This window comes from Hippocampus guttulatus, chromosome 3 (genome assembly GCF_054856545.1).
Source record: "Hippocampus guttulatus isolate MCC_2025c chromosome 3, RoL_Hgut_1.0, whole genome shotgun sequence".
In the NCBI taxonomy this organism is placed as follows: domain Eukaryota; kingdom Metazoa; phylum Chordata; class Actinopteri; order Syngnathiformes; family Syngnathidae; genus Hippocampus; species Hippocampus guttulatus.
In genome coordinates, this window is record NC_141263.1 from 27,303,555 (window position 1) to 27,324,288 (window position 20,734).

General features: G+C 42.9%; 2 protein-coding genes and 1 long non-coding RNA gene across 4 annotated transcripts in view; 1 reads left to right on the plus strand and 2 right to left on the minus strand.

Annotated features, from left to right (window-relative positions):
* LOC147208046 (protein diaphanous homolog 3-like) overlaps nt 1-1,369 on the minus strand; it is a 66,823-nt gene extending 65,454 nt beyond the window's left edge. Inside the window, exons 1-2 of the mRNA XM_086107834.1 lie at nt 1,203-1,369; nt 737-893 (exon numbers count right to left, since the gene is read on the minus strand). Coding sequence (XP_085963960.1) covers nt 737-862 — 126 coding nt within the window. The 5' untranslated portion in view covers nt 863-893; nt 1,203-1,369. The remainder of the gene's footprint in view (nt 1-736; nt 894-1,202) is intronic.
* A 2,157-nt stretch (nt 1,370-3,526) lies between these two features.
* tdrd3 (tudor domain containing 3) lies at nt 3,527-13,562 on the plus strand. 2 transcript variants are annotated; one of them, XM_086107835.1, is made up of 13 exons: nt 3,527-3,742; nt 4,439-4,523; nt 5,284-5,349; nt 5,870-6,027; nt 7,577-7,718; nt 7,871-7,942; nt 8,190-8,333; nt 8,892-9,029; nt 9,286-9,457; nt 10,291-10,413; nt 10,712-11,607; nt 12,110-12,235; nt 12,617-13,562. In XM_086107835.1, exons 1-13 carry the CDS (start codon nt 3,705-3,707, stop codon nt 12,731-12,733), a joined length of 2,277 nt encoding a protein of 758 aa, XP_085963961.1. In that variant the 5' UTR covers nt 3,527-3,704; the 3' UTR covers nt 12,734-13,562. The 2 variants fall into 2 exon arrangements, with proteins under 2 accessions (XP_085963961.1, XP_085963962.1); XM_086107836.1 differs by lacking the exons at nt 3,527-3,742; nt 4,439-4,523 and adding an exon at nt 4,552-4,813.
* Nucleotides 4,803-15,841, minus strand: LOC147208048 (uncharacterized). The gene is made up of 3 exons (XR_015100533.1): nt 15,529-15,841; nt 13,289-13,434; nt 4,803-5,766 (listed from the first exon to the last, which is right to left on the minus strand). It is a non-coding gene; the product is annotated as an uncharacterized LOC147208048 (long non-coding RNA).
* Nucleotides 15,842-20,734: the final 4,893 nt, after the last annotated feature.

Here is a 20,734-nt window from a genome sequence, read left to right on the forward strand (position 1 = left end):
GAAGCTCAACAAGACAGGAAATTACATGAGGAAATATTGTTTACAGAAAATGTTGCTAAAATTGACTGTAGTTTTCTGCATCATAAATTGTCAGTGTCAGAATTTATTGAGAAATCAAAAGAATTTGTATGTCCGTCATTTTGGGAGCGCTTGCAGATACAATGTGGTGCCCGATTGTGCATGTGAATACCCTGTGCAATTCTGGGGAAAAATGCAATTGCAATTATTTTTAGCATTTCACCTACGTTCTACCAATATGTTCAAACGACTTTATCAAGATGTTCGAATCGCTTGGCAATGCATTTAAACGGTTTCATTAATACATTCAAACTTCTTTGCAGTACGTTTGAACGACATAGCGGGGTCACAACTGTTTCCTGCGCATTGGCAGTTTCACCTTTCAGTACTAGACGATACCAAATAAATAATAATGAGAATCTGAAATCATTCGCTAGTGACAGCCCTAAATCAGTCCATTAAAAGTTGTGTATTTTGTTCACAAAGCATTACTAGTTTCTTACTCGAGTGCCATAACCACAACTAGGAAGCCAAATACCGGTAAATATAATATAGAATGATAAGTGCCCATTGAATTCAGACATATCCTCAGGTGCACATCTGTCGTTTATCTTTTGTCATTGTTTCTTTTTATAGGAACAGTCGTTGCCACAAATAAGAGGACAGCAAAAGCAGCACGGTGGAGAGAAATGTCCCCGTTATGTGAAGTGAAACTTACAAACTTGGGCTTGCGGTCTCCGTCTTCGGAGGATGGCGTCCCAAGGTGGGAGGCGGAAGGCTTCTTCTTATGAGATTTACCGTCCCGTCCCGCTGTGGCTTCGAACCGCTGACCGTAGGTGTCCATGACGTTCACTCAACTTGTGCACATCTAAATTCTGAGTGTACAATTACCACACATCTTTGTCAAACACTTGTTGAAACAAGAGGCTTTTTGTTTGTTTTTTTTCCCCCCCAAAAGTTGCCTTTGTTGAAGAGGCGTATACAGGGGTTGCGGTCCATTGCATACAGTCACATAATTCTGAACCAGATTCATTGAGAAAGCAAGCCGTATTATAACTCGTGCATTGCAACTGTCAGTGTGGCTGTCAACTAGCAAGTTGGCTCCAACCTCATTTACAGGTGGCTTTACATAGCTCTAATCCAATTTGTGGACTGTCGGGTGAACGTGTCAGTTTTCCACTAACCTGGGGAAGGCGGTGGACATGTAGTCGCTCTGTAGATATGGTTTACGTCCACTGATTATGTCCAAGTAGGGAAACTCTTGTAACGATTAGCTGAAATGCTGCCGACACAGAAATTCATTCCAGCGTTTTGGACAGACCCGCGCTCAGACGTGCAAAAAATATCCTGTTTGAGTCCACCAATAGCGTTCAACGAAGAGTGCAGGCGAAACTATCATGGGACTAACTCCTCCCGTTTTCCGTTAAGCGTGCATTCAATTGGTTAGGAATGTTGCCAATCAACTAACATTCAATGGAATTGCTTGTTTTAAAAACACTAGCGTGTGTACGTGGGCGTTTTGTCTTTTTGTAACATTTATTTGCAAGGTAAAAGCTCAAAAATATTTAAAATGTATTTATTCCATTTTGGTATGGGTCTGTAACAAATTTAAAGAAGCCATCCATCACTCGTGTGATAGTGCATTTTTTCTGTAAGTGTGTCATGAGAATGGTATTTTAAGGCAGTCCGAAATCGGCCTCCCTTGTTAACTCAATCGTTGGTAGCTGCACCAATCGGGTGACTGAAAAATGCCGAAAAAACAGCCATTTTTGGTGTTTATGTGTGTCCTAGCCAGCAGTTGGGATTGTGAAGGCCTTGGGCTGATTACATTCACATCACAATACATGGAAACCGAAATCTGATTGGACAAAAAAAAAAGTATTTACTGTACAGGTCTGAAAGCTGGGCAGCCAAGGCACAAGCTAAGAGATGATCATAATAAACTTTTGGAAATGCAATTAAACTAAGTTTTAAATATAGGTCAGTGCTTATGATAGTATTTGGGCCAATAGAAAAGACTGAAGGCCCTGGCTGCATGCCACTGGGAAACACTAATCTAGATGCTTCAGCTCACTGCAACCCCGAAGCAGGATGAGCAGTACCGAAAATGTCTTATTCTTCGAGAGGTGATTCTTATTTTTCTCGGAAGTACCCGTGGATTTGTTCTTTTGGGGCTGTGTTGGATTTATGTCTGTTTGTTTTTGTATTGTTTTCATGATGTGCATATATTGCCATCTGCTGGATAAGATTAAATATGTGCTTTGTGAAAGCGGTAACGGAAACCGATATTTCATGCAAGCCCAATTTCAATGAGGTATCCAATTAGGGCCGATATTCAAGGCTCTGCAAAACGTTTTCGGTGTGTATTCAACACACTGCAGCAACAAGATGTGTTCAAACTTCGAATTCCATTTTATATTTATACCAGACTTAAAATCTTCAACATTCCAGGGGAGTGAGGCCTATCCTCGATGATTTGGGGCCAAAGGCAGAATAAACTCTTGACAACAAACACATTCTAAGTAACGCCAAAAATGAGTGGGAACTTAACACTTACCTGCATGTACGTCAGACATGCAAACCTATTGATAATTCAATCCGTTTCACAATTATTATTTGATCTGTATTTTTTTTAATATGAACAAATTTAGAATTTGATTGGAACTGGAATGTGTTTACCACAGTATTACATTACCTTTAAAACACACAATACAGTAAACGTGGACCCTAATTCTTGAAGCTTTATGGATGATTTTTTTTGAATACTTACTGGATGTGCGACCCCAAATTCTTTACTAGGGTCTCAGTTGTTGCATTTTGCAGGTCATGATGCATCCACACATTTTCATTTAAACTCAGGTCTGAAATGAGGCAAGTCAGTCTCCTACCAACCCTGAGTTCACAAACTTCATGGTGTTATATCTTCATACAATGATGTTGTTTTTTTCATGCAAGTCATGAGCATTCAATGTGTTCAACCAATTTTCATGTTATGACAGTGTGATGAACATCGTATATTTCTTGCAACTGTACAGTGAGAAACACCCTGTTGAAAGTGCTGGATCACTTTCTTTTCTTTCATACAATTTACTTCACAAAGCGGTGAAACATATGCCAAAACTCGCTTTGCTTGTGAGCAACTTAGCTTTATTAGGCGACTTTTGTCAAGTGTTTTTTGGAACATGTTGCAGGTAGTGTATCATATCATAGTAAACAACTGGGAAAAAGAAACTAGTAAATCCCTTTCATAATGTCTGATAGCATGTCACATTGAATATTAATGGTAAATAATGTGTTTACAACAACGTTTTTACAACATTCCAAAATGGGGTTTCAGAATTGCATTATGTTGAAATGCCGTTGATTTGAATTACTGTATTTAACCGATTTCATTGAGAAAATAACAAACACAAATATTTCACTATGTGCCGTGCCTTACTACCTGCCACCTTTGATACAAAACGAAAATGTGGCCACTGTTTTGAACTCTTTGGCACGCCGTCCTGTCTCATAATAGTGACGTAGGTGACGTTGAAGTTGTTCGATGTAGCGGGTATTATTTTTACAGTATTATTTTTACCTAAGGATATGTGCACCAGAGTATAGCGTGATTTGTTTGAGGGTTTTTTTTCGGGTGTGTGTTTGGGTATATTTGAGTCGTCATATATACGTCTACTTGGACAACAATGTCCACTTTGGTGGAGTCCCTGGCCAACGAGGGCTGGTAAGTCGCATGGTAGCGAACATTGCTTCACAAATCGATGACCAAGGCGTCCAGTTGTTTTGGACTTCTTGCTTTTGTACACCCACGACAATTAAACATTTAGTATATCTAAATATAGTCTTGGCCTCAAAGCGAAAGGGGAACCACAACGTTTTAGCGATGTACCGCGGAACTACAAGAAGGCTAACCGCTGTGCTTGTCTGGGAAGAAATAGTGCGCAATCAAGCGTGCTGAAAAACACCAGAAAGCACATCTCATCAGAACACCATCAAAGTGTAATTCTGAAAATTTGCAGCGGTTTGAAACTCAGAACATCGCTGCAGTTGGAGTAACAGCTTCACGGGTTTCGTGATTACGTCATACAATGATAACAACAATGCTACTACTGCTATCACTAGTAATAATAATGCTCAGAATAAAATATTAATAGTAACGGGGATGATAGTGACGGCCCATTTGCAGCATATATAGTTTTCCCATTTCGTTAAAAATCGCCGTTACTGTACGATCGATTATTATCGATAATAGCTACTGCTGATAAAAGAGTTTCATGAGGTGAAAGTTTTCAAGACTGCGGGTTCGCCTTGCTCACAGCAATAGAAAATGTATGACATTTAATAAGGAGCGAGTATTATTTCACTAAGTTGATGGGCTTATTTGTTTCTCTCATAGGCTGTTTTTGTTTTTACTCCGCAGGTACCTCAGTGATGAAGGCATTGCTGAACTGAAAGGATCTGTTGAGAATATGACACATAAGGATATTATTCGCATTGCACTTGATGTGAGTTCGATTGTATAAATATTTCCCACAGATGTTCCGATCACATCGTTGTTTTTTTGTTTTAGTTTTTTGGACTCGAGTCAGAGTCAAGTTACTTAATTTTACACATCTTCTGAAACCAAGTCTGAATCGATCCCTCTACAATGGGCAAGGACGTTGGAACAGATAGTTTGCCATCCCCAACCCAAAATCTCTTGACATGCCAAAAGCCTTCAGATTTCCTGGAACTCCATGCTCCCAACTTCCTGATTGATGCACCAATGCACAAAGCAACATCCATCAAGACATGCGTGAGAGATTTTAATGTGTATGAACTTCACCTCAACCCAACAGAACAAACAGTATCGTTTCAATATTTCATATATTTCAAGTAACGCCATTTCTTGGGATATATTGCATAGATTTAGCTGAAACTTGGTGTTCACCGACCTTAAACCTATTGTTTTGTTTTGAGTTTGGTGCTCTGGGATTAGTTCTACTTGATGCAAGAGATGTCTGAAGTTGTGAGAGTTTTAGCACACAGCCAAGACATCAGATGCAGTGGCTTCAGGTTACCTTTCTGTACATCCAGACACAAATCTTGTGGCATCACACTTAAGAAAAGACTTGCGGGGGGGGGGGTTGATGTTTGCATAAAGCAGATCGTTGTCCTTCTCGTACACATTCCAGTGAAAGCAAATCATTCAAAGATGAGCAAAGGTTATTTGTTGCTGGTGTCAGCCGTCTCCATTATTGCACCTAAGCAACATTTCTTTTGCAGACGGATCTCAGACCGATTGGAAGACAAATTCTGCCATCCGATATCAATAGTGGAAGGGTTGAAAAGGTGAGTTGCACAGATGAGCTGGCTTGCATTTCTTCTACATGTCACTAGATGGCTCCAACACACCTTCAAATAGGAGAGATGCATCCGCTTTTGTTCTCATGCTCCGACTGTCAAACAAGTGGAAATGTTCAAATTGCCGTCAGGAGAGCAACACGTAATTTTATGTGTTGCACCACCACCCACACATACACGCGGCATGCTGGCTATGCAGTTTGCATGATTGATTCTTGTTAAGTGAATGCCAACTCCGCCTGCAAAATACAGGTGATAGGTTTTCCTCCCACCTTTCTTTCCTCACCCATTTCGGCATGAATTTGCATGAATTGCTTGTTTGAGAGCCATTCTGCAAGTGAATGGACTAAAAAAACGGACTCCGTTGTTGTGATCATCTTCCCAATTGCTCCAAATGCGATGTATCTGAAAGAAAACGAAGAATGAAATGTATTTCGTACTTTGTTGTAGCTGTCAATTTGCAGCACTTTTTGTTCCCGCCAATGTCTCTCTCTTTCTATATGGCCAGCTGGAAGGTCCATGTGTTCTGCAGCTGCAGAAGTTAAGGAATATCTCTGCACCAAAAGATATCGAGTCCCAGGGAGGGCTGCGAATGCTGCGCCTGCAAATGACAGATGGCCACACCACCTGTGCTGGATTGGAATTTCAACATTTGACCAAAATCAGGTGCGGCAGTCACCGCTTCTTGCATTCTTATCAATACGGTTGATTTTTAACGGCGGCCCGGTAGTCGACTGGTTAGCACGCCAGCCTCACCGTGCAAACGCGCAGGGTTCGATTCTAGCTAAGGCTTTCCTGTGTGGAGTTGCGTGCCTGCGTGGGTTTTCTCCGGGTACTCTAGTTTCCTCCCACATTCCAAAAAATGCAGGACAGGTTTGATTGGACACTGTCCTTAAGTGTGATTGCGAGCGTGAATGGTTGTTTGTCTATGTGTGCCCTGCGATTGGCTGGCAACCAGTTTGGGGTGTACAGCTGGGTGAGGCTACAGCACGCCCGCGACCCTTGTGAGGATAAGCGGATTAGAAAATGGATGCATGGTTGAGTTTAACTGTGCTCCATTTATTGCACAGAATACTCTAAGCTTGACATTGACTATTTTTCCGTCTTAATAGAAAATTAGAATGCATATTTGTCTGCTCCACATTAACCTGCACCTTTGTTGTGTATAAGCACATGTGAAATTCTGCCCACAGTGAACATAACCTCCTCGTCAACGCTTGTCGCCCGCGCACATGGCTCTGTTTTCCCTTTATCTGCAATTTCCATGTGGTGGCTGCTGATCTAACAATTCCAGGCCTGAATTATTCCTCTGGCCAAGTACTGGTGGCCTTGGTGACTGCTTCCATGGTGACCAGACTGCATGTACAGTTGGAGCGGCTTTGACTTCCTGATGGGGAGAGAGACAAGTGTAGCATGAGTCTCCTCTTTACATACGTGGGCAACATTTTTGGACTCCTCTGGCCATAAACATGCATTTGACAAAAGTGAGCTAAAAATATACTGTACAGTATATCTGAAAATTAAACTCGTGCATACCTAATCCACTGGCCTTAGCCCATGCCATGAAGAAATGTGGATGGGAACGGCAGAAGTCGCAGACACATGTACAGGGAATAAATTGTACTCGGCATGTTTTCCCGAAACAGTGAGAATATCTCTGAGTATGCTGGAAACTTTTCCAGCTGTCTCGTGCTTTCACTCAAATTGTTGATATCCTCTGGATAACAGAAGACAAAAATGTCTTACCAGCTCCCCCCTTTAGTTTATTGTGAATATCAAGTCCAACTCTTCAGGAACATGACAAGGAGGCATCGCGCTTTTCATTTCAAATAGTGATCATTGCAAGGCTTGGATTTTGTAACAACTAGGTCGTCAGTGACAGCCATCCCTCACTTTGTTCTATACTTCGGTTGACAGTGTTCATCATAAATCCTGCCTCTTTTTGCTAAGATTGGCATCTGGAATAAAAAACAAAAGTTCGTAGCTAATGTTTAGTGTGAAGGAGGTTGTGTCGCACCAGTGCTGGAATTATTTGGATTTGTATTATAATGTACTGATTTATTGCCCTCCCAAAAAACAAAACAAAAAAAACATCCCACTGGCTCAATTTCTTCCAATAGGATGAGTTACAATTAAAGTGAACCATTTCATGAGCTTACCAGCAAATGTATAAATTGCTTTTGTGCACGAACGTCTCATTTTGCTTTCTTTTCAGCCTTAATACTCCCCCCGGAACAAAAATTAAGCTCCTGGGTACAGTTCTGGTTAGAAATGGGTTTTTGCTTCTTGATGACTCAAACATTTCTATTCTTGGTGGAGAAGTCGAACACATGGTGGAGAAATGGGAACTGCAACGTGTAAGGATTTAATTTTTCTTTTTTTTAAATTAAGTCTCAGCTTTTGTGGTTAAGAAATCCTAACGCACGTTTATGGAAATAAACACTGGCTGTCTATCATCTTGTGTGTCTTAGTTTTGAAAACCCTCCTAACCAAGTTATTACTCCACTAGAGTCTGGCTAAACACAGCAGAAACAACATCGGAGCAGAAGGTGGGCCGCCTCCTTTTTTGGCATTTGGCCAGGTAAGTGCCATCACTGGCTTCATCTTTGATTTGAATATGATCATTCCCTTAGAGGTAAAAACAATTACAAAATTTAACCAGCCGCAACATCCAGCGAAATTTAAGTACTATTCCAGTATTCTGGTTCTTCATCATGGCTACTTTTCAAGGGCTCAACAATATGCGTTTAACCACATTGAAAATAGAGTTGCAATGACTAATGCTTTATGATCTACGAAGATCAATTTGATGCGGCGTCTTTCTGCAGAAGAACACAAAGAAAGATGAAATGGACAGTGAAGCGCTTGACAAGAGAAAAACCCTTCAGACCGTCGTCAAAATTGCTGATGAGAATGACGAGTTTGCAAAACAGCGGACGGCGGCCATCGCTGAGGTGGCCAAAGGCAAAGAGGTAGGTCAATTCTCAATCGGATGCTGACTTGCATCGACTGGCTTGTTGCAGACGACAAGATTTTATGCAGTTCTCTAGGGCAGCAGTCTCAGACTGGTTTCTCCACTCAACATTATTGAGGTAGTGCTTTGACCAAAGCCGCGGCTGTACCAAAGCTCTGTACACAAAACATACATCGAGTACGTTCACTGAAAAAATTAGTTCGTTTGGGCAAGCGGTTTAGAAATCGGATGGTGTGAATCGGTTGTCCTTATATTTTCAGTGCATGTGCGTACCTGTGCACCACTAATGTCCATCCATCCATTTTCTAATCCGCTTACTGGAGCCTATCCCAGCTGTCTTCGGGCAGTAGGCGGGGGACACCCTGAACTGGTTGCCAGCCAATCGCACGGCACACATACACAGACACGAATACCCATCTGAGTCCATTGGGTGACCCGGCTGCATATATGTATTTGCATTGTTGTTGTTGTTTGTTTGTTTTTGTTTTTTTTTGATTGTGTTTATTTGTTTCACCCAAGCACGTTTCCTTATGTTGCTCCGTGTTTTCCTCATTAGGCTCCCCGTATATTTGGTGGAGGAGGAAACGCAGGGAACAATTTATCCGCCACGACTTCACGGAACCGTGACAAGCACAGGCGGGAAGACTGGGTTGATAGACATGACAACAGACAAGAGGGAACCTCTCGAGAGCTGGTGAGAGGACTTGATTTCAGTCAAATGTTTAGGGCTGTTTAAATAAGACTGTTACATGTGTGTTAATTTCATTACTAATAGAGCCTAATTCCTATCTATAGTGGTGCTTGAGCCGCTGTTCAGGTAGCTTGATATTCTCGCAAATATATAGAGGGAGGGAAGGAGGGTGGGAGGTAGAGAGAGAGAGGATTCACAAATGAACATTGTGTACCTCCTTCAAACAATATTGTTGTTCTCTGTCTTACTCTATGCACAGGTGGATGAGCGTGCCCTCAGGGACATCCTAGATATGGGTTTTAACAAGGAGGCAGCCCGGCAGGCCTTGATGGATAACAACAACAATCTTGAGCTGGCACTCAACAGTCTTCTCACGGGGCCTTCGAGTAGCAGATCCAACTCTGCGGTCGCTGACAAGCCTCAGCCTCGAGGTTTGTAATTGATATACCCAAATGATCATGTCTATACTTTAGTTCAATTTTGACAAAAGGTGAATTTTGAAATTTGGGCCACTTGGTCTTTCCTGCCTTTGATATCAGTTACAAATATCCAACAGTTTAAGTTAGCCTACTATTTGCTACCAAGGGTTGAGAATTGTTTGTCATCCACTACAAGGTGTGAAAACTCTCCAATTTGCTGAGCTGAAGTCCTTAAAATCCCCCTTGAGGATTTTTATCCAACAATTGAATCAATCACACTTTAACTATAATTGATGAAAACATTACAGTAATCAACACCTAATGCGATTTATCATTTCAACTACTTTTGCACAGACATTGGTGATGAGAAGTGTCACACAGGCTGCTTGTAAATTTTGCTCAATCTAGGCAACACGAACTGAATTTTTACTTCTTGTGATATATACTAAATACACACACTCACACACTCACACACCGTATCGTCCAGGAGTGTAAAGCCACACTAGTCACAAAAATGCAGCATGGAAAAGGACAACAAAAAGGGAAAAAAAAGTCTCTCTGGAGTATAAGTTGCATTTTTTTTTGTCTGTGACAAGGAACAACCTTGCGTAGCAAGACAATACCAAGCCACATTCTGCATAACAGTGTGACTTTGTAGTAAAAGAGTGTGAATACTAGACCGGTCTGCCAGCAGTCCAGACCTGACTCCCATTGAAACTATGTGGCGCATTGTGAAGCGCAAAATGGAGTCCCGAACTGTTGAACAATTGAAGTTGTACATCAAGCAAGAATGGGAAAGAAATAACATGTCCATATTATATTGGCATTTGTGGCGCCCTGTTCAGGCAGAGGAAGGGGACGAGGCCGCTTCAAGAATGATGAGGACCAGGAGGCTGGAGGAAGGCCCTCTGGCCCAAGTACTCTTTTTGACTTCCTGGAATCTAAGATGGGTGTTTTCTCCATTGATGGTGGGTAAAGTGGACTGATTTGCCTCCTGATCTCAAATCTCCGCATACAACATGCATAGACAAAGACTATTGAGCTGAGGGAATCTTGATGTATTTCGATCATCTGTACTGTTAATATATAACACATTTCTGCACCCATAAGACTTTATGGTGTGCAAATAGTGATTGCAAATCAAACATTTATCACATCTATGCACTCAAGAATGATTTCAATCATTTTCTTTCCATAGTTTTTAATATCTATGTAGTTTCATTCAATGTTTGCATTTGATTGCTCCATTTTTTGTGTGTGTTTCAGAGCCAAAGAGCCAGCCCCCCCAGAGACATGAGAACAGTAATTGGCATGGCTCAGACCATTACTCCAAAGAAGCTTCTCACACAAAGTTCTCCTCCCATAATGATCATCGGCAAAAAAAGAATGACAGGCCACCCCGCTTTCACAGGGACGCAGACTTTCCCAAACCAGGACAGGAGCCCGTTTCGGACTGTACAACCTCCCAAATTTCATCAGTCCAACAGTGGAAAGGTCAAGATAGGTCATCACGGGGAACACCAGACAGACAACCGAATGACCGAAAAGAGAGTGATGATGAACATATTACTGCCTCTTGCTTCGCACCATCGTTTACTCATTCCAAGGAAACGCAACAGCAGGTGGAATCAGTTGGATCATTTCCGCAGCGGTCAAGAAATGATGATGGTGGGAACACGGCTGGCCCATTTCTTCGGAGAGGGGCAAAGGACTATGCGCCCTCATCCAAACCGCCGAATCCTTCAGGAAATGATGTAATCCAGAACCCTAACCTAAACAACTTCAGGCGAAAAGCAAAACCTGACCGACCTGACTATGTTGTGCGTCAAAAGGATGGTGTGCCACCAAAGGGAGGGAGCTTCCGAACATCCTGTGAAGTCCAAATGTTTCAGGATTCACAATTCCTGACAGGGGGTCCATCTAATTACCAAAACGGAGATGTGGCACCCATAAGAACTGGTCCGATCAAGCCTACCAACACAACTGTTCCTACCTACAGGGAGCAGCCTCCTAAGCGGAACTCTCATAATAATTTCGGACCCAAAAGAAAGTCTGGGCCAGGTAAAGGTCAAGGTCCTCGAGGGGCGATGAAAAGTACGAATGTCGATCAGACATGGAAACCTGGAGATCAGTGTCTCGCTCTGTACTGGGAAGACAGTAAGGTATGTATTGGCGCCCAGTCGTTAGAACCTCACACACTGATGCAGACATTATGATAGCAGCTAGTGATGGGAAAAAGAGGCTTCGAGATGTTTCATGAACCAGTCGTACTGTTTATGGAACCCCCTAGATGGCACTCTCTGATCAGCATTGAGCTGAAAGCCCTCTGGCTTTCCGTTTCTTAAATCCCTTTCTTGAAACCAAGAGTCATCGAGACGAGTCTCAAAGAAAAAGGTTCATGAAGCATCTTGAAACTGGCATTTTCCCATCACTGATACTGATGGTGCGATGCATGCAAGGAGATGAAAAAAAATAGGTTGCAAAGTTGCAATTGAACTTTGTTTCAACATTTTTTCTTTTACAGCTGTGTAAGGAACGGATATAATAGGATCGAACAATGTGCAATTAAATGACGTGTGCATACAGGATAGCAGTGAAGATGTATAGAGTGCTCTGGATTTGACATTGCATTGACACTTTGGCTTGTCTCGACATGCGGAAAAGTTCTACCATGCCAGAATAGATGCCGTGCATCCATCAGGCACCACAGCCGTGGTCGTGTTTAGCGATTATGGAAACTGCGAAGAGGTCCTCCTCCATAACCTCAAGCCTGTTACTGCTGACATCTTGGTAAGGTTGAAAATGACACATTAATGACAAACTAAATATTTATCCCACTCATTTTCACTATATGACTGATAACTGGGCTTTTGTAGTTGCACTGTATCCAATTGTTAAGGGCAAAATGCCCTGGGCACCTTGACTCACGAAGCCCATTTCATACACAAGTTAACTCAATGTGCTTCACATACTTAAAAGTCCAATATTTAAAAGCAGTTACATAGGAGTTAAAGACATTAAAAAGTAAAGAAATAAGCGGTCGTATTATTCTCAAGAAATGAAAACAAACGGGCCTGTTGAATGGAAATCCCAAGCTACAATGGAATGGAAAAAAGAATGAAATGTGACTGACATTTAATCTGAAGGACCCTCAACTTTGTCAAATGTCAGGAGGAAGATGATGGCTACTATGACAGTTCTCTCGAGTTTCGCCGTGGTGGAGATGGACAGCCGAGGCGCACAAGACCAACCCAACAGTATTACCAGCCACCCCGGGCACGGGATTGATGGCACCATTTAGTCTGGCGGCTGAATTTATTTTTAGTTGGCAGGGTCTTCTCCTCAGTGCTATGATTGTCCTTCCGTAAATGCCCGCGTTGATGAACTGCGTATGAACTCGGCTCTAACATTGGACTGAATGAAGGAAAGAATCTTTCAGCATCACATTAATTCAAAGACATTTTTCTAACCTTGTCTTATTGCGTCTTAACACGACCCATCTTACAGGGTATTAAAAAAACAAAAAAAACCCAACTTTGTTTAAAAGTTGACGACTGGAATCACGCATTGGATATAGAATGTTTGTTCCTTCTCCTTGAAGCTCTCCTTCTTCGATGCATTTGGATTGCGGTAATTAGCTTGAACTCAAAAGTGTGTTTCTCAGTCAAGTTTTTACTGTCTTCATCAATCCCGCGAGTGTTCCCTCATCTCTGATGTCTGCGCACTGTTGGGACCCGGAGGGCTTGTCAAAGGGCTTACAATGCAAAAATGGCAACGGTAAACAGGCTGTTAGTTGTATCGCGCTTTTCTACCTCGGGTCGTCAAAGCGCTTTACACTCTTACCTCATTCGCCCCCTGATGACGCAGCATCAGGAGCAACGGGGGGGGGGGGTCAGTATCTTGCTCAAGGACACTTGGACATGCTCGCAAATGGCCATGGATCGAACCACCAACCTGAAACAACCACTCTTCCAGTGAGCCATGCCGACCTGGAAAAAAAAAAAAAAAGGAGGAGCAAAAACTGACACTGAGCACTAGATTTTGTTTTGGATATGACTGTAATAATGCAGGTTTCTTAAAAGGATGTGTTGAAATAAAACCTGATGTAGCTAGCTCATCTGTTGCATTTTTGATTGAACAAATGACACTAATGTAGCAAGCGAAAACCTGAATGTGTTTTGGCTTCTCGTCGTCGGTGGCAAGCAGCCCCTCGCTCATTTGTCTTGTTCTTTGAAGCAAATCCCGCCGTGTAAAACAATCCCTTCCCCCTGAAATTGAGATGCTTGCAGTGCACAGATATCATTTTGCACATTACAAAAGGGGATGGCTCTTCAAGCGTCGCACACGTGCCACTTGCACTGTGTGAGGGACAAGTTTTACACGTCCCAAAATATTCGCGCCCGGGTTCCAATTACACCCGCACCTGCGGCAGGAGACAAATGGACAATGCACGGGGGCTCAGTTGAGGTTGCGGTGCTCTACTGTGTCACGAGTCCAATAGATTTGCTTTATTTTCCTACTGAGGCGCCAGGCGAGCGCCAATGAATAATGAATATGCGCTAATATGGAAAGTTATCCAAGAGGAACCGAAAGTGAAGCTCTTCAAAGCATTTGTCCAGATAGTCATCAAGGACAGATTTTCAATCAGATGGTAATATTTTGAAAAGGGACTCTCATTTCATTTTGAATTAATAGTTTAGAATAAAATAAGATAAGGGGGACCTGAATTTAATGTGAACGTGGTTTAAAAATAAAGGGATTCTGATTCCGAGCAAGGCCGAAGCGCCAGACAAAATCCATCCATCCATCCATTTTCGAATCCGCTTATCCACAGGAGGGCGCGCTGGAGCCTATCCCGGCCGTCTTCGGGCAGTCGGCAGGGGACACCCTGGACCGGTTGCCAGCCAATCGCGGGGCACACAGAGACGAACGACCATTCGTGCTCACAAACACACCGAGGGACAATTTTGACTGTTGCATCAAGCTGCCGTGCATGTCTTGGGAATGTGGGATGAACCGGAGAAAAGCCTCGCAGGCACAGGGGGAGAAATTGCAAACTCCTCACAGGAAGTGAATCAAACCTTGCACCTCTGCACTGTGAGGCGGACGTGCTAACAAGTTGACACTGTGCCACTCCTGACTGAAAAAAAAGAACCCTTGGTAATTATTTACGAAACAAAAGGGTTTCACTGGTCTAATTAATCTGATATTGACACTGATGTTTCCGAGTATTTATAAGGTGGTGCATGAAAAACAGTCTTCTGTAGTTGGTGTATTTGCATCTTTGTATCTTCATCAATCAGCTCTGCAACATGATCACCTTCAGCGCAACCCGAGGAATGCTTTGCGCCCCACGAGAGGAGACTCGCCTGCTTTCCCAGAACAACATGCCCTTTTCTCTGCCTGCTTGCCTCCCACCCGCTTCCCTCCTCTCATGTCACTTTTCATCGTCAATGACCATTATCTTTGGTTTTACCTGACCCTCCAATCCCCACCATGGTACCTTTTGTGGCAGTGATATCTGAACCTTGTAATGCCGGTCAATGTGTCCTTTCTTAGATCATTTCTACATCAACTCGAACAACACAAACCTTTATGTCCCTTCTCTAGAGAGAAATAAAGTCGACCAGAAACAACTTTGCATCAATGTTGTTTTTTTTGCTCGCACATTTAAAGCTTGATTGCTCAAACAGTAACTGCTGTAGGGTCGAGTTTTTGTATTACCTTCATTGCAGAGCAGCTTGGATTTTTTATTATTATTATATTTTTTGTCAACTACCAATTTCTGTATATTGTTCAAAATATGTAGTTGAAATCAGGTTACATACTCTACAGCAGGGGTCCCCAATCTTTTTTGCCCCACGGACCGGTTAATGTCAGACAATATTTTCACGGACCGGCATTTAAGGTGTGGCGGATAAATACTACAAAATAATATGCTAAGAGCTGCATGAACACTGGGGGGGTTTCGAGATAAACACGAGGAGCGTCCAATTTGGCCGCAACACTCTGATCGCTACGGTCTTAATGCCTTCAAAATACGATCCAACACAAATTCAAAGTGTATGAAAATCTCAACTCACCACAATGCTGAATCAGTGCGAGCGTCGAGCTTGATTTTCTGCAAGCGGGCGGTCACATCTCGGGGTAATAGGAGACAATGACACCTGAAGTGTATGCTTCATGTCGAGTCTACTTCGTCATTTTGTTTTAGTCGCCGTTGCTGCACAAAACCCCCGCCTCACACAATACATGTCGGAAATGGCAACAGTGCTATTGTGGCGATCTCAGAGTGTTCAGCCATAACTTGAATCCAGAACATCAGCAGAGTTGTTATCTCGAACGTACTTTTGAGGCCGCCGAGCAGTTTATTTTACTCATTTAACAAGCTCTGGTGTTTTGTTTTTAGCGTAATCAGTCACGTGACGGAGAAGCGTGGTTTGACGTGTGTCAAGTGACACAGCCAGATGTAACGAAGAATCCGGTAATCTTTCAAAATAAAACTCTTTCGTATTCCAAAATAAATACGACGGAATTAATTTAAATTCTTATTGTGCGGCCCGGTACCAAATGCGCCGAGGACCGGTACCGGTCCGTGGCCCAGCGGTTGGGGACCGCTGCTCTACAGAAAATAGTGTAGTAATTGTCTGGCAAGAAACCACATTAAACTTGTTTTGCTTCAGTTAGATTACCAAAATCACTTCAGTGTGTGTGTGTGTGTGTGTGTGTGTGTGTGTGCGTGTGTGTCAGTGCTCATGAATGCAAAATAAACACAGTCCATGCAAACTTTTCGATCCACAACAAGAAAGCCCAGCCACCTTCTTAGCATGCGCGTGGAATCACATGTCAACAAGTGACTTGATCTGACTGCTTTGTTGATCTCCCTTGGCAAATGCTATTTGAATTGCAAAATGTCACTCGTACTGTGAACGCTGTTCCGGACGCCATGTGTGACAAATCACGGAAAGATTTGCATCCAAGTAACCTGATGTTGCACGGACCAGGCACACGTCGGTCGTTGGTCTTGTTTGAATTTGGTTTGAAACGTATGGGTGGCAAGTTGAGAGACACCGAATGATATCTGCCCCTTGACCCCGTGTCACTCCTCTAACTGCCGAAAGGAGTCCAACTTTGGTCAACACTAACATCACCGTGCTTACAGGGATTATTTGGAATCCTTACATGACTTCAAGGGGAAAAAAAATCACCTCATAAGCAAAGGGTCAGAGAAAGCTCCTATTACAGTTGGCATAACCAGTTCAGAGTGTATTTTGAGATTTCATTTGTTTTGATACTTTTGTTGCATTGTCTTTGTTTGCATTGATTGTCAAGTGAATCCACTTATCATTCATACACAATGTTGATGAACATTATTGTATTTTCTCAACATTGTGCCATCCCATCAAAGACATTTTACAGAGCCCCAGACATTGACATAGCCAAAAAACAACAACAACAAATTTGTGCACACCCTAACTATTATGTATGCACAAGGAATTACTTTGTGGGCACGAACTATTACTGGACTACTGCATCGTATGCACAAAATTGTTCTAAGTGCGCACGAAGTAGCCGTGGCTCCTTGCGGGTCATTTGAAGGGTAAAGCGAACGCACCATCTTTCAATGTTGAAAGCCGAAGGAAAGCGACATCATGGTCAGGTACAGCGTGGTCGAACTTCATTTTCGGCTCGGGATGAGTTACAAGGAAATCCCGAAAAGCCTGGCATTGCAAGGAATCGCCATCACCGAGCAACGTTTGAATAGACTGTAGAGAGCTAGCTTGCTTTACCGGCGGAGGTACGACTTGGACGCCGACAGATTTTATTGTTCAGCAACTGCCACACTCTGAGAGGCATCGTGGTTACCGGTGGATGTGTACCAAATGAAAACATTTTGTCATAATATCGCGACTTAATGTTGGTATCAAAGAAAAACGTCAGATGTAATCATTTGTGGATTTTTTAAGGCAATAATCAGGTGATATGAAGCGAGTCTATGAAGGCGCGCTCGATATATTTTGCCTCTTGTCCAATAAGGGATCAGCACTACATGTGCACGCTGTAACTATTTCGTGTGCACACTTTAATTGTTTCTCGCGCGCAAATAGTCCGTGCGCACGTGGGAGTAATTGGTGTGTACAAAGCTTTTTTTTCCCCTCCAAATGTCATGCCTGGGCCTCCGTAACATTTAACTGACTGCTGCAAGAAGAACATAAATGGCCAAAGTTTTGCGGGGTTTAAAATGTCTGTGTTTCCACAGCAGAGAGATTCAGCACATAATGAGCAAAGTACTGGCTGCTTGTCAAGCGGTAATGGATGTTTTCAGTGTGCATGGGTCCGCGGCCTACACGGGTCATTCCTCCAACACGCTGCCCCCATTTGTTGCCAACTACATCTTGTGCTACTCATAACACAAGACAATATTGTGGTCAGACAGGACCTGCTCGTTTGATCGTAGACGGTGGGGACCAAAGCTGAGTGATGAATCAGCAGCTGGATATCGATCCCCGCCTTTGCAAGATGATGCGCGACGCGGCAACGCAAACAAAGTCAAGCACCTTTCAGTCACTTTTATGGTCCCGCTGTTGCCACACTTAATGGCTCCGGCGCCACATGAACAAGAACTACTGAGGCCAGGTGGTGTGATTTATTTTTTGTTGCTTGTTGTCATTAGTGTGTGTTTGTTTTTGTGCAGCTCCCCATTCCAACACTTTTTGATATGTCACTGCAAATGACATCTTGGTAATCCTCTTATTCTGCTTCTATTGAGTTTTGAAGAGCTGTCAAGTCATTAAGTAATATTTTTTTTATTTAGAAATTTGGGGTATCTGAACTCAACTGGAGTATTGTTTTGTTTTTGTTTGTTTTTTCCTCAGCCTACTTTTTACTCAAGAAACAGAGTAGGAGTTATGTGCTCCCTCTTAGAAGCGGCATTCTGGACCAACTGGAGACGCTTCATGGAGGATTGGCTGACTCCAAAGTAAAGTGCATTACAATAATCCAGCCAACATGTGTTTGATGCACATTGGCTTGACTTGCAATGATTTTCGACACACAGCAGAGTTCACTGTCGACCGACCACCACAGTATCAATACGATGTCAACACAGTTTATGGAATGTGTCAATTCAGTCGTTGAGGCATCATCTACCCGCCACTAGCTGTTTGCATCTTTCTGTATGCATACTTCTTCGTTTGGCAGATTCTGTAACTTCTGATGGTCGCAGCAGAATAAATTCTCAAGTCTGCACGCCTGGTCACCTGCCAGTGAGTGAGTTCATCACTCCGTGTTTGAACACGATTCAAACTGTTTGCAACAGACGATGCGGTGTGGAGGATGGTACGCAGCATTTTATCTCCCATTGTCGACTCATCCTGCCATCTTTCATTCCGTCTGTTTTGCTCCACGAAGTAAGCCTTTCAGCATCTGGTTTGTGTGTTTCACAGCAGCCAAGGAGGCACGACACATCAAACTGTGACCCCTTTGATTGATCAAAGGGATGTGAGAATTCTTCCACAGAACAGTCTCGAAGGTGAAGGTATGGAGGTCATTGGTTCTGCTCGGTAATTAGATCGGGGCACAATTCTCTGACTATTTTTTTTGCATCTAGAGTAATGGGCATGGCAAAGACGGTTTTGTTGAAAGCATCTGTGATTAATATCGCCTTTCCTGTTGCGCTTTTGAAGTGACAGACAAACTTAAATGAAAGCAGATCGACTGTCTTTAGAAGTGTTGCTTCCCAAATGGAAGGCTGCCAACCTATACAAGATTTGTTTCACTGTCTTTTTATGAGTGTAGTCGTTGCCTCTATTTTCTTATGAGCTCGATGCTGGTCACTCTGCTGTTATTTCCGCCACCCGTTTCAGCATTCGGCTTCACTGTCAGATTATCCAGTCGGAGTTTCGTTGCTTTCTGCCACTTACTCAGTAAATCCACCATTCGGTGCTTTGATATTTTCTGATGAGAAATCCTATCGGCTCATGTCTCCATCGGAGGCCTCTTGGAGATGTTTTTTTTTTTTTCAAGGACAGTTTACGTTTTTATTCTCCTTTGAGGCGGGAAAGTCTTCAAACTTAAATGATTTAAAACCTACATAGTCAAGGTTGCACATAAATTTCGTATGGTTCTCAAATGAGGACCAGAGTTTGCTGCTTGGTGCATTTTTCCCCGACCCACTGACCTCATGGAGGAACTTAAAAACCTACAGCAAAGTAGGACCCGCTTCTCCAAGTGCCCACTTCACAGCGGTGATCGTTTTTTGCCTTGGCCAAGTTCTTTATAAATGTGCTTTACGCGCTTCAATCTTCTGCATGGGCTCCAGCGAGTCTACTTTTGCTTCTGCACTGTCAGAGACCATGCACCTCTCTTGCACTGATTTGAACGGGAAAGATGGGCTTCCATTGGCCGGCAAGCTAGTTGTCCATGTTCACGCCCACAACGGCACAAACTCGTCCGTGAAAATACCAAAAGATAAAAACTACACCCATGCGCACATTTAGACTGCACTTTGCGCTGGACTTGCACTAGACACGGACATTGAATATTATTGTCTCGTGAAGCTCAATGATATCAGTGAAGACTGGAACAATTAAGGCATTTTAAGTTAGATCGCGAAGCCTGCAAAACTTACAAGTCAGAGAAACAAGTTACCGTATATATATTAAAACAAAAATAGTCCATGCACACCCAATTAGGGTTCAGTGTGTCATTTGTACTAATCGCCTTTGTGTGATGAAGCACAGAAGGATTAACCTTTGGACATCCGAGTGTCTTTGTGCACACGCAAAAAAATAAATAAATAAAAACTACCACCAACAGAGAGGATGGTGTCATGGCAATTCTCTTCTACAAAGCGTTTTTTCAAACAAGGTTAATGATTTACCCCTTTTTGTAAATGCATATGGATTTTACAGAAGCATATGCCGGAGAGAAAAATTAATCCTGTTCGAGGACTGCGGAGAAGATTGAGCCCCAACCTTGTTGAGCTGTGGAAAAAAGGCAGATGACAATCCAGATTGTTTTGTCAGTCACTTGCAGGTGCTCCACAAATGGCCCCTTTTCACCGCGCTTGTGCTTGTGCTAGTTCGAGGCCAGTGGCCAGGCTAGCACCGGTTCTTTCTTTTTCCACCACCGAAATTGGCTCTAGCTCTGGTGCTTGAAACTGGTGCTAAAAGATGGGCCCCAATTATTTGTTGGGCCAGACTTTGGCACCAACTACTGTCACGTTGCGCGGTGGTGGTGGACCCCAAAAAGCAGGCAGGAGGGAGGAGCAGGGTGTATTTGAAGAAG

Bases quoted from the DNA above. Each gene is read 5' to 3' on its own strand.
- tdrd3 (XM_086107836.1), top strand. From the start codon at position 4,667: ATGGGCAAGGACGTTGGAACAGATAGTTTGCCATCCCCAACCCAAAAT. The intron at 4,814-5,283 runs GTGAGAGATTTT...TTTCTTTTGCAG, and splicing joins CAACATCCATCAAGACATGC to ACGGATCTCAGACCGATTGG. The intron at 11,608-12,109 runs GTATGTATTGGC...CATGCGGAAAAG, and splicing joins TGTACTGGGAAGACAGTAAG to TTCTACCATGCCAGAATAGA.